Raw genomic sequence first — 13,965 nt, 5'->3', positions numbered from 1 at the left:
TGTAGGACTGCCAGGGTGTTAAGCATATCCCAGTTTAGGCCACCTAACAGAACGAACTCTGAAGATAGATGGCAATCAATTCACATATGGTGTCCAGGGCACAGCTGGGAGCTGAAGGAGGTCTATAACAGGCAGCAACAGTGAGAGACTTATTTCTGGAGAGATTCATTTTTAAAATTAGAAGCTCGAACTGTTTGGGCATAGACCTGGAAAGTATGACAGAACTTTGCAGGCTATCTCTGTAGTAGATTGCAACTCCTCCCCCTTTGGCAGTTCTATCTTGACGGAAAATGTTGTAGTTGGGGATGGAAATCTCCGAATTTTTGGTGGCCCTCCTAAGCCAGGATTCAGACACGGCAAGGACATCAGGGTTGGCGGAGAGTGCTAAAGCAGTGCGTAAAACAAACTTTTGATGTAACATGCATGAAACCAAGGCTTGTACAGTTACAGAAGTCACTGAAAAGCATTCTCACATGCAGCATTCTCACAAGGTTCCTGGTGTGTGCAACACATGTCATGTTGTGTTATGTCCCTCCAACACACCCCCGTCACAGATAATCTTCATTAATCATTGATTATGCAAGTCGCTCGTTATCTGGTCTTGATGTGGGACACAATTGCCTCATGGGACTTCTGCTAGTCCTTGGGGTCCGGGAGGAAGTACACACACAGTCATGTGATCACCGGTCCCACCCTAAAATATGTCCCCATAGCCCCCCCTCCGTGCCCTGGAATTGGTGCTGAGGGGGAGAGGAGTGAGATTGGGGAGGACATGTCCGGTGAGATTTGTTTGATGTGAGCCACCAGAGTCTGTATCTCACCAAAGGGGATTTCCCACTCCCCTAGTGCTTGCGTAACTAACAGTGTGCTAACTCACTCGCTGCCTGGACAGTTGCAGATTTTGCCTGCCCGGTTGTTAAGACTTCCTGTAAAAGTAGGCCACAGTGAAGGACGTGAAGAAAGCTCAGCAGGTTGTGTCAAGATGACTATGAGCTCCTCAGATGTAGGACATGCAATCTTTGGGTTAACCTCAATACTCCTCCACCTACCCTTGCACAAGACCTGGTTGAAATATATTTGCAAAAGACTTGAGCTGTTCTTGTTTTCATTGGCCCTGTAGAATAGAATCAATGGAGAAGTCCTACAAGGGTCCTACTTAATCAAAGCTATTCACTTCTGTATGTGTTCCATGTACAGATGTAGAATCTTAATTTGATCACTCTTATGTTGCTGAGAATTTTCCTGTGCTGCAGAAAATGCAAATGGGCTTATTGATTTACATAAATTCACTGGAAACCCACACTAACACACGGTTATATTAACAGTATTGTATGTAGCCTACTTTTGTCCAGCTAATAACCTAACCACCGATCAAGCAACTTTATGGACTAAACATTAAAATCCTGTTTCTGCAGGATTATTTTTGCTACAACAGTACTGGTCTAATTAAGATCCTACATCTGTATGTCCTAGACCTACAATATACCCCCACCAGACCTCCACCCCACCAGACCTCCACTCCACCAGACCTCCACCCCACCAGACCTCTACCCCATCAGACCTCCACCCCCACCAGACCTCCCCCCATCAGACCTCTACCCCATCAGACCTCCACCCCCACCAGACCTCCACCCCACCAGACCTCCACCCCATCAGACCTCCACCCCCACCAGACCTCCGCCCCACCAAACCTCCACCCCACCAGACCTCTACCCCATCAGAACTCCACCCCCACCAGACCTCCGGCCCACCAGACCTCCACTCCACCAGACCTCCACCCCACCAGACCTCTACCCCATCAGACCTCCACCCCCACCAGACCTCCCCCCACCAGACCTCCGCCCCACCAGACCTCCACTCCACCAGACCTCCACCCCACCAGACCTCCACCCCATCAGACCTCCACCCCCACCAGACCTCCGGCCCACCAGACCTCCTCTCCACCAGACCTCCACCCCACCAGACCTCTACCCCATCAGACCTCCACCCCCACCAGACCTCCACCCCCACCAGACCTCCACTCCACCAGACCTCCACCCCACCAGACCTCTACCCCATCAGACCTCCACCCCCACCAGACCTCTACCCCATCAGACCTCTACCCCATCAGACCTCCACCCCCACCAGACCTCCACCCCACCAGACCTCTACCCCATCAGACCTCCACCCCCACCAGACCTCCACTCCACCAGACCTCCACCCCACCAGACCTTTACCCCATCAGACCTCCACCCCCACCAGGCCTCCACCCCACCAGACGTAAGCATGCCCACCCTTGATGCTATCTGAATACACTCCAGATGCACCAGAGGCTGCCACTTGGAACTAGGACACTATTCTTGGCCCCCCTGTCATCACATGATGTACACACATGACACACGCACACATCATGACTGACACACACACACACTTACACACACACGACACACACACGAGACAAACATAGATAACCATGTTGTATGGATTATAACAGGGGATGACACCTTAGCAGACACCCAGTGAGGGTGAACTCTGAGCTCTTTACTAGTTTATATAAAGTGTGTTATAACGGCGTGCTAACGTTTGAATGAAATGAACGACTGATCACATACAATTGGCAGTAGATAGCAGACCTGGGTTCAAACACTATTTGAAATCTTTCAATTACTTTGAGCGTTTTCTCTAGCCAGCCTAGAGTTCCTTCCTAGGTGGGGTTTAGAGTTTTGAGGATATTCTATTGGTCCATTACTCCACCCAAGCTTAATCAAGCACAGGTAAAGTATTCAAAATGATGTAAAATAGTATTTGAACCCAGGTCTGGCACATACTGTAGAGATGTATGACCATTCTTGATACACACAGGAAACTGTTGAGCATGAAAAACCCAGCAGCGTTGTAGTTCTTGACACACTCAAACCGGTGTCTTGCCCATTCACCCTCTGAATGGCACACATACACAATACATGTCTCAATTGTCTCAAGGCTTAAAAACCCTTCTTTAACCTGACCCTTCTTCTACCCTGCTTGAAGTGGATTTAACAAGTGACATCAATAAGAGATCTTAGCTTTCATCTGGATTCACCTGGTCAGTCTATGTCATGGAAAGAGCAGGTGTTCCTAATGTTTTGTACACTCAGATTATAGAACGTTTCTCTGAAGGCGGTGAGGTGATCATCCAGGTATCTTGTCAAGACCACTCAGTGTTTCTACTATAAATACTGTGGACCATAGACTCTAGATAGGACACATTGAGGAGTACAATATACAGTGGGGGGAAAAAGTATTTGATCCCTTGCTGATTTTGTACGTTTGCCCACTTACAAAAAAATTATCAGTCTATAATTTTAATGGTAGGTTTATTTGAACAGTGAGAGACAGAATAACAACAAAAAAATCCAGAAAAACACATGTCAAAAAGGTTATGAAATGATTTGCATTTTAATGAGGGAAATAAGTATTTGACCCCTCTGCAAAACATGATTTAGTACTTGGTGGCAAAACCCTTGTTGGCAATCACAGAGGTCAGACGTTTCTTGTAGTTGGCCACCAGGTTTGCACACATCTCAGGAGGGATTTTGTCCCACTCCTCTTTGCAGATCTTCTCCAAGTCATTAAGGTTTTGAGGCTGACGTTTGGCAACTCCAACCTTCAGCTCCCTCCACAGATTTTCTATGGGATTAAGGTCTGGAGACTGGCTAGGCCACTCCAGGACCTTAATGTGCTTCTTTTTGAGCTACTCCTTTGTTGCCTTGGCCGTGTGTTTTGGGTCATTGTCATGCTGGAATACCCATCCACGACCCATTTTCAATGCCCTGGCTGAGGGAAGGATGTTCTCACCCAAGATTTGACGGTAGATGGCCCTGTTCATCGTCCCTTTGATGCGGTGAAGTTGTCCTGTCCCCTTAGCAGAAAAACACCCCCAAAGCATAATGTTTCCACCTCCATGTTTGACGGTGGAGATGGTGTTCTTGGGGTCATAGGCAGCATTCCTCCTCCTCCAAACACGGCGAGTTGAGTTGATGCCAAAGAGCTCCATTTTGGTCTCATCTGACCACAACACTTTCACCCAGTTGTCCTCTGAATCATTCAGATGTTCATTGGCAAACTTCAGATGGGCATGTATATGTATTCTTGAGCAGGGGGACCTTGCAGGCTCTGCAGGATTTCAGTCCTTCACGGCGTAGTGTGTTACCAATTGTTTTCTTGGTGACTATGGTCCCAGCTGCCTTGAGATCATTGACATCATCCTCCCGTGTAGTTCTGGGCGGATTCCTCACCGTTCTCATGATCATTGCAACCCCACGAGGTGAGATCTTGAATGTAGCCCCAGGCCGAGGGACATTGACAGTTCTTTTTTGTTTCTTCCATTTGCGAATAATCACACCAAATGTTGTCACCTTCTCACCAAGCTGCTTGGCGATGGTCTTGTAGCCCATTCCAGCCTTGTGTAGGTCTACAATCTTGTCCCTGACATCCTTGGAGAGCTCTTTGGTCTTGGCCATGGTGGAGAGTTTGGAATCTGATTTATTGATTGCATCTGTGGACAGGTGTCTTTTTTACAGGTAACAAGCTGCGGTTAGGAGCACTCCCTTTAAGAGTGTGCTCCCAATCTCAGCTCGTTACCTGTATAAAAGACACCTGGGAGCCAGAAATCATGTTTTGCAGAGGGGTCAAATACTTATTTCCCTCATTAAAATGCAAATCAATTTATAACCTTTTTGACATGCGTTTTTCTGGATATTTTTGTTGTTATTCTGTCTCTCACTGTTCAAATAAACATACCATTAAAATTATAGACTGATCCTTTCTTTATCAGTGGGCAAACGTACAAAATCAGCAAGGGATCAAATACTTTTTTCCCCCACTGTATAATATGTCTAGGCCAATAAAACTCAGCAGTGTAATTAAGACTGTGGTATCCAGCATCTTGTGTTCGAATCCTGGGATTTGACAATGCCAGTGGGAGATGAACTACCAACCAGAAGGAAGCTGGTTTCAGATCCCATGTACCATCTCCTGCCGTTGTGCCCTTGAGCAAGGCACTTGCTGCTAAATGTGTAGCTGCAGGGGTGCTGATCTGTGGTTGGCTAAAGCTGTGCTCCTACCCAAAATGTGTGTGTTTGTGTGTTGTCTTGGGAAGTGGGAGAGGAGGAGGGAGCAGATGAAGAGTTTCTGTCTCTGCAGATGGACTAATAAATTACTATTCAATATTCTATTCTACTGTAGGACTACGATCGCATGTCAGCTGAAGCTTTACCATCGCCAAACAGCATGAGGATGGCCAGGTCCACTGCTCTCTTCCAGCCAGAGTCCTTCTGGATGGCGATGCCGTAACCGGTGGTGGCGAACACCTTCCCGCTGCCGATGGTCACCAGTTTACAGCCCTCGTCCCTCCCGGCCATGTAGTTCAACACAGCAGCATCGTAGATGAAGGCATCCAATTTACTGAGCAGGTGTAGGGAGGGAGATAGTGGAGGATGATTAGTGGTCAGTACTGGTCAGGCAAAGTGTTAGTAATTGAAGATATTGGTTATTTTCAGGGTTAGGCGTTTTTTCCTGATCGTATGACTGAACCAGTAAAACTCCGGGCCCTGGTTATAGCCTGTACATGGGCCTGGAGTTTTCCTGGTGAGGTCGCATGGTCTGGAAAAAACAGCAGGGCCTAGTAATGAGAGATATACCGAACAAAAATATAAACGCAACATGCAACAAGTTACAGTTCATATGAGGAAATCAGTCAATTAAAATAAATTAATTAGTCCCTAATCTATGTATTTCACATGACTGGGAATACAGATATGCATCTGTTGGTCACAGATATCTTTTAAAAAAATGGGCCTCACAATTCAGGATCTCGTCCTGGTATTTCTGTGCATTCAAATTGCCATTGATAAAATGTAACTGTGTTCATTGTCCATACCATATTCCCACCGCCACCATGGGGCACTCTGTTCACAACGTGGACATCAGCAAACTGCTCACCCACATAGCGTCCTACACAGGGTCTGCAGTTGTGAGGCCAGTTGGATGTACTGCTAAATTCTCTAAAACGTTGTTGGAGGCGGCTTATGGTAGAGAAATTAACATTTCATTATCTGGCAACAGCTCTGGTGGACATTCCTGCAGTCGGCATGCAAATTGCACGCTCCCTCAAAACTTGAGACATCTGTGCAATTGTGTTGTGTGACAAAACTGCACATTTTAGAGTGTATTTTTATTGTGCCCAGCACAAGGTGCACCTGTGTAATGATCATGCTGTTTAATCAGCTTCTTGATATGCCACATCTGTCAGGTGGATGGATTATCTTGGCAAAGGAGAAATGCCCCCTAACAGGGATGTAAACAAATTGTGCACAAAATTTGAGAGAAATAAGCTTTTTGTGCGTACGGTCCATCTATGGGATCTCTTACTTCAGCTCATGAAACATGAGCACTTTACATGTTACTTTTATACTAAGTAAGTGACATATGACAGGTTTAGGTGACAAACCCACAACTCATCAACTCCCCATGGCTACAGCATGTTAGTGATGCACACCCCTGCAGACATACCATTTTACAATACCAATGGCTAGCTAGCAGTTCAACCAGCCCCCTCCCAACCATGCCAAAAGAAGAGAAACCCACAGATGGCTATATGAAGCTCTAATGTTCTAACCCGCACTCTGCATTCTTAATTCTTGGAAAGGAAGAAGGGAGGAGACCATCACATCAGATCAGCTCTCAGCCTCCACCAACAACCACCAGGCTGTTGCTTGCTGCTATTCTGAGCTAAGGAGCAGTGGCAGGCAGCAGCAAGCAACAGCAGCAGCTCTGCTAGCTTCCCGCCCACACTCCCTCCCTCCCCTCCATCCATCCATCCCTCTCTCCTCTCCCTCACCCGTTCTCCCTTCATCCCTCCCTCTCCCTGACCCCCCCTCCCCTCCATCCCTCTCTTTCTCTCCTCTTGCTAACCCTCCAACCATCCTCCCCTCTTCTCCCTCCCTCTTTCCCTCCCTCTCCTTCTCTCACCCTCCCTTGAGGCTTGCCAGGGCCTCGTCCACATTCTTCTGGTGGAAGCTGGTCATATACTGGTGCATCTCCGGGTAATTGTTGCGGATGTTCCGTTCCGTGCTTCCGTTGGGCACCGTTCCGAAACGGAATGGCGGGGAGAAGGCGTTGGGTTTTTGGAACTGTGGGGGGGTTCCGGAAGAGAAGAGAAAAAAAGAGAAAATAGCAGGGGTTGGTGTGGTGAGGTGGACAAGGCACCAGGTTCCATCAAATGCTCCTAATGCATTATACTTCTGGACTAACCGGAAATGATTCGGCTTGGAAAACACACACACACACACGCACACACACACCTTATTGTCGCTGAGGCCCGACACCTGGTCCACATACTCCTCCTGGATCATGAAGGCAGCCAGGTTGGCAGTGTAGGAGGCCAGGAAGATGACAGCGAAGAAGGCCCACACCGACACCATGATCTTACTGGTGGTGCCTTTAGGGTTCTGGACGGGGACAGAGTTGTTGAAAACCAGGCCCCACAGCAGCCAGATGGCCTTGCCGATGGTGAAGGAGGGGCCACCGGGCTCTGGGGGAAGAAAAGAGGGATGGGGAGAGGAAGTCAAGAGAGAGGGAGGGAGTTGGTTGGTTCGGTGGCTATGCTCCCAATTAAAAAAGCACTTCATTTAATAGTCCTGATGTTGGCTTTTTGTTATGGGGCCATTGATCTGAGGTAGGTTATGTTATAGGTGAAAGCAACATGGTGGACACTTGTCCTTCTGCCTGCCAATGATCATGAACAAAAGGAGAGGAGAGACATCCTGTTGGGAAGTATTGGGACATAAAGCCAGTTGGCTCCTGCTATACCAGGCTCCACTGTAGCAGAATCAGAACTGACGCCCTGGCTGGCTGTCTGCATCCACATCCATGGGGTGCTTGGAGAGAGGGACAGAGAGGGAGAGAGAGGGAGGGAGAGAGAGAGGGAGAGAGAGAGAGTGAAGGAGGGAGAGAGAGAGAGGGGGGAGAGAGAGAGTGAAGGAGGGAGAGAGAGAGTGTGAAGGAGGGAGTGAGAGAAGGGTAGAGATAGAGAGGGAGAAAGAGAGAGTGCAAGAGAGAGCGAGAGAAGGAGGGTGAAGGAGGGTGAAGGTGGGGGTGGATGGGTGTCCAAAAGGGTACAATTATGCTACAGCTGCAGGAACAAGCAATACAATACAACACGGTGTGTGCGTGTGCATGTGCGTGTGTGTTTGTGTGTGCATGTGCGCTTAACACGGCTTACATAACCTGTATTGGAAGTCATTAAATCATGATACCGTGGGCGCGAAAACAGCAGAGGAACCAACATCTCTCTCTCTCTCTCTTTCTCTCTCTCTCTCTCTCCTTTCTTTCTCTCTCTCTATCCCTCTCTCTTCCTATCTCTCTCTTCTCCTCTGTTTTCTACAGTGGTTACAGTGAATTGTAGTACATTATACAGCAGCAACAGACAGTGTAGATAACCCACCATTACCCGGCTCATCACTACACACTTATCCCCCTGTCGCCAATATAAAGCAACAACACAAAAAGCAGTGTGGATATAAAACTCCTATGATGTTATCTTGAGTGGGCTGGAGCGGTGGAATGTTAATGCATTCCTCTGCATTGTATATGGAGCCAGAGAGGGTGTGAAGGAAAGAAGCGCCTTGTAAAATAAAATCCTGCTGCTGCCGTGGAAACGGAACTGTTGATTTTGTGTTTTGGGGTGTTGGGAACATTATTCAATTCTGTGGGTAGTGTCATAAACATTCTGTCACAACTTTAGTTTTTCTGTATTCGTTTTCAACACAATGGACCTGTGGAAACTGTTTAACGGAGGTGTAATGGTGGTGGTTTATGTGAAGAGTAACCTTCCCTGAGACCTGAAGACCTGCGTTAGCTCCCCAAGCCAATGCCTAGCCTTTAACTCGGCGGGTTAACACAATCTTGTGTCGTACAGGAGACCCAGGATCAAACCCCAGTCGGTGTATTGGGAAACAACATGATGTCTTTATGTACAGGGAGACTTGTTGCTAGTGCTTAATGATGCCCAAGGCATTCTGTTATTGTGTAATGATGATGATGTTAGACAGGTTTTCATTTTAATCTACAGCTCCATCTAAGAACAGCTATTAGGGAATTGTTCGTCCTGATGACTAGATGGCTCTGTCCCAAATGGCACCCAATTCCCTATATAGTGCACTACTTTTGACCTTTGAGCCCTGGAAAAGTGCACTACATAGGGAATTGGGTGCTATTTGGGACACACCCTATATGTGTTTCATTTAAAGAGTGTGGCGGGAGTGTGACTGAGGTGTCCTCCTTATATTGAGTGGAAATGTTTCAATGTGTTTCATTTCCCAACCTTGGCTGCCTTCTGCCTGGCTGGTGATAGAGGGGAAGAGAAAGGTGTTCAATTGACAAGTTCTCTCTCTCGCTCTTTCTCTGTGTCTGTTTGTCTGTGTGTGTGTGTGTGTGTGTGTGTGTGTGTGTCACCTCGTCCGTCTGCCAGGCAGCGGTTGTAGCCGACCGGGCTGAAGTACTCAAACACAAACACAGCAATCGCCGACACGAGCAGCAGCATCACAAACATCATCACCCACACGTCCGCACTGAACGGCTCTGAGAGAAGAAGATAGAGAGGGAGAGAAAGAGGGAGAGAGGGAGAGAGGGCGAGAGAGAGAGAGAGAGAGAGAGAGAGAGGGAGAGAGGGCGAGAGAGAGAGAGAGAGAGAGAGGGAGAGAGAGAGAGGGAGAGGGAGAGAGAGAGAGATGGAGAGAGAAAGAAAGAGATATAAAGAAAGAGATATAAAGAGAGAGAGAGAGAGGAAGGGAGGGAGACAGATGACGGCTGGTAAATTAAACAAATTCATCAATGACCAAGTAGGTAATGGTATTTCTGTGTGTGTGCGCATGTGTGCTTATTTGCCATGTCTGTGTGTGTGTGCTTATTTATCATGTCTGTGTCTGTGTCTGTGTGTGTGTGTGTGCTTATTTACCATGTCTGTGTGTGTGGTTATGTAGCCTAATGAGTGTGTGTGTCATGATTGTCCAGGAGAATCCAAATAGGTCAGATCAGGTTTGCAATGAATAACTTCAATCAAACCCCCTTTCACTCGTGGAGGGGGAAGGAAAGAACTAATGGGGATTAACAACTCACATCCTGTTGTAAATCAAGGGAGAAGATCCAGGCTTGCGATCTCCAAATTCCCCAAAGAAACGTGCTTTGTCTCAACAGACCTTTTTCTCGCTGAAACTCTAACACGTTCAAAAGCGAATACTAGAACAATATTTCTAATGCAAAATGTGGGGAATCATCAGAGGTGATCTACAGAACACTAATGTTATTTTGTTTGTTATTTTGTGATGTCATTAAAAATGTTTTAAAGGAAATATTGTAACTTGGAAAGTATACCCACTACATACATGAAGTTTCCATACTATGCGTTGTGCATGCAATATGAAAAATGATGAAAGTGTTTTTGTTAAGAGAGGGATGTGATGTGAGAAGCTATAAGAGATAATTGTTTTCCATAACTTTGCACCATTAGTAGTTTCCACCCCGAAGTGAGGTCAGGGAGAGTGTTAGCCAGCCGGAGCCGCCCCTTTCGAGCAAAAGGTATAAATGATGGGTTAAGAAAAAACACATTGGACCAGAAAAGTGTGAAGCTGCAGATGGACATTTAAAGTGGTTTGAACTTTGAATCTCAATACAAGGTGTAGACGATAAACTCACCTCCCGGACAATCACTGGTATGACTGATTAGCTGTCCTAAGTAAAGTTAAGTAGGACCATCCTGTTACTCAAACCATCATATTACACTACTCTCATCACCCCACTGCGAAACCATTGATACGGCTGGCTAGCCTATCTTCAAAAAAGCGTCTTCAAGAGTGAATGGAAGGAAAATCAACTCTGTAGTTCTGTTCAGGACAACACGACAAGTCACCGGATACCGGACAACTACGAAGAAGGACAACAGTAGAAGACTTGTTGGAACCATTTTGGACAATCAGAGCCTTACAAGCGTGCCGCTAAAAGGCCCAACACCCATTCAAAGATTGCCCCGTCCACCGAGAGATCCCTGGCGAACCCAGGTGTTTCACACGAATACATGCATGATTTCTTACTCAAAGCGGGCAGTGGTTTGTGTGCAAAGTATATGGTTACTGTAGGTGAGAGTAGTTTCTGAATGTACCAATGTTATGTGTCTCTGTCCCTCTCTCTCTCCATCTCTTCTTCAACAGACATCCATGTTGTTGTCATTCCGCTAGGGATCTGTTTTCAGTGTATTAGTGTATTTCAGTCTCCAGGCAAAAGCTGGTGCAGAGTGTGTATGTTTATCGTGTGTTCCCATTTAATTAGCTAGAAAATAAATAATTAAACCAATTTGTGTAATACTGAATTATAAGTAAGGCTCTGGTTTTTGCAGATGCAAGGAGGTTACGACTGTTCAGAATGGTGATATGATACGAGGTTATGATTAATAAGTTGACTGTTTATAGATGTGATCGGTAAAGACCTTTTAGAGTATAATTCGGGAGATGGTAACTCTTTAAAGAACCGCTCTCGTGGTGCCCCAGATCCTAATGAGTTAATTGTTACATGATGAATTTAATTGGGTAACAATTAAACACAGTTAGCTAATTAGATAAATAACAGTCTTCAGAATAATGTTAAAGTCAAGTCACGACATATGTATGTGAAGCATCTCCATCAACACCAGGTGCCAGTGGTACTCTGATTCTCACCAAGGAAGGCGGAGGGGGAGACAGTGCCGTTGCTACGGGAGACCAGGACACTAATCCCCGTCTCGATGAAGGGCACGGAGAAGTCAATGACCTCAGACCTCTCCGCGTTAATGGTGAGTGACCCCACGGCCATGTGGGCCTTCTTCTGCTCCACCTGAGTCAATGAGAGAGACAGGGTCAATGGGAGGTCATTTTGGATCTGATACAAAACAGGACCGAGAAAAACAGCGAAGGAGCAGGAAACTGGGTTACTACTTTATACTACAACTGTAAACTACTGTATATCAATGAGAGGTCACCTTTTCCCTTCACATACGCTGCCATTTTAGATCTGATACGAAACATGACTGCGAAGAATAATGAAGGAGAAGGAAACTGGGTTACTACACTGTGAATCACTACTACAGCTGGAAATAGGTCTATTCTTGCCATGAACCTTTCGCTTTCCCACTCCCTTTCCCTCCCCTGCTCCCTCCCCCCTATCCTAATCCCCCCTCCCCTCCCTCCACTCACTCACTCACTCCCATCCCTCCATCTGAGTCTCTACAGGTATATTTATCTGTTAATACCTGAGGCCTTCGGCAGTGTATAAAAGTGGGCCACAACAGGCTGTGTTAACAGGGTAAACACATTGCGGAGTGAGCATGAATTCTTCCCTCCCCTCTGCTCTCTCCCTCTTCTCTCCCTCCTCCTCCCGATGTTTTTCATTTGTTTGTGCCCATTTCTCTCTCTCTCTCTCATTTATCTTTGGCTCCCTCCCTCTCTCCTATCTAAATGAAATCATTAGCATGCCTGTGCATTTGCATAAGCCGGGTGTGCCTACGTTGACACATCTCCCTGTCGTTTTACTACAGCATCCAGTCAAGGTTTTATAATGCCAGATTAATCCATTCCACAGCATCTCTGTCCCTGATATACAAATACAACATTTATCAGTTGTCAGGCAAGGCTACACATTTCTTCTTCCCACGTGCAATCGTTTAACTTGGACATCCTTTCATAAAGGATGTAGTACAGTGCTGTATCTAACACGTGCTATGTGATTTAATATGGGAATTAATGCCGGCGAGGTAGGGGCTTTCCCTGAGGCTCTTCCCACTGCTAACTCTCCCTCTCTGAGTCTGATGAAGAGCCTCCTCTCCTCTTCTCTCCCAGACTTGAAATGAGCGGATCAAAGCCCCCCGCAGGCTAGGATATAGAGGCAGTCAAATCAGACCTGCTGGGTTCAAATAGTATTCATCTTCTGTCAAAATACTTTGTGCTGCGCTCAATTGAGCTTGTCTGGCGCGATAGAAGCAATAGAATAGTCCCACACGTGCAAACCCCGCCCTCCTAGCACTTCAGGCAGGCTCAATCAATCAAACAGTCAAAGTATTTGAACACATTTCAAATACTATTCGAACCCAGATCTGGAAATAAGGAAATAAGAGTAAGAACGCCAAAAGAGAAAAAATAAGAAGAAAAAAATGTCCAAAGAGAGTCAGTGAGAAAGAACGGACAAACTCCCACCTCCCCGACCATTCCATTCCAGGTGCCGTTGATCTTCTTGCCGTGCTTTCCGTTGGTGACCAGGTAGAGGTCATAGGTGAACTTGACCTGCTTGGCGATCTTCTTCAGGATGTCGATGCAGAAACCTTTACAGCAGCGCTTGGTGTACTGGCCAGGTACTGTCTGGTTGCTGAGAGAGATAATTTTTTTCTTTTATTTTCCCTTTAGTACTTTAACTATTTGCACATAGTTACAACACTACATATAGACATAATATGACATTTGAAATGTCTTCATTATTTTTTAACTTTTGTGAGTGTAATGTTTACTGTTATTTTTTTATTGTTTATTTCTCTTTTGTTTATTATCTATTTCAGTTGCTTTGGAAATGTAAACATATGTTTCCCAAGCCAATAAAGACCCTTAAATTGAAAATTGAAACAGAAGGAGAAAAAGACAGAAGGAGGAGGATAAGAGCGAGAGGGAGGGAGTGGGAGAATGACAGAGAAAGAGAGATAAAGAGAGAGAGAAATAGAAGGATAAGAGCGAGAGGAAGAGCAAGAGATAGAGAGGAAAGATAAGAAAGAGAAAGAGAGAGAAAAATGAGGATAATGGGGCACAGGTAGACATCAATGACCAGGAGGGTCAACGGGCAGAAATAATTGGGGCCAATCAAAGAGCGGTAGAAGAGAGGGGGGACAGGTACAGGATGATCAGAAGAGAGGAGAGACAGGTACAGGATGATTAG

The 13,965-nt window shown here is 46.2% G+C and overlaps 1 protein-coding gene across 1 annotated transcript in view; it reads right to left on the bottom strand.

Moving 5' to 3' along the window:
* The window catches only part of LOC115178076 (glutamate receptor ionotropic, NMDA 2B-like), a 122,319-nt gene that overhangs the window by 16,825 nt on the left and 91,529 nt on the right, over window positions 1-13,965 (bottom strand). The window contains 6 exon segments of the mRNA XM_029739114.1: window positions 5,237-5,424; window positions 6,991-7,151; window positions 7,323-7,552; window positions 9,475-9,600; window positions 11,730-11,883; window positions 13,239-13,407. Of these exon segments, the coding sequence (XP_029594974.1) occupies window positions 5,237-5,424; window positions 6,991-7,151; window positions 7,323-7,552; window positions 9,475-9,600; window positions 11,730-11,883; window positions 13,239-13,407 (1,028 nt within the window).

Source organism: Salmo trutta, chromosome 38 (genome assembly GCF_901001165.1).
Source record: "Salmo trutta chromosome 38, fSalTru1.1, whole genome shotgun sequence".
Taxonomy (NCBI): Eukaryota; Metazoa; Chordata; class Actinopteri; order Salmoniformes; family Salmonidae; genus Salmo; species Salmo trutta.
Note: the sequence above shows the minus strand (reverse complement) of the source record. Positions and strands in the feature narration are given on the sequence as shown.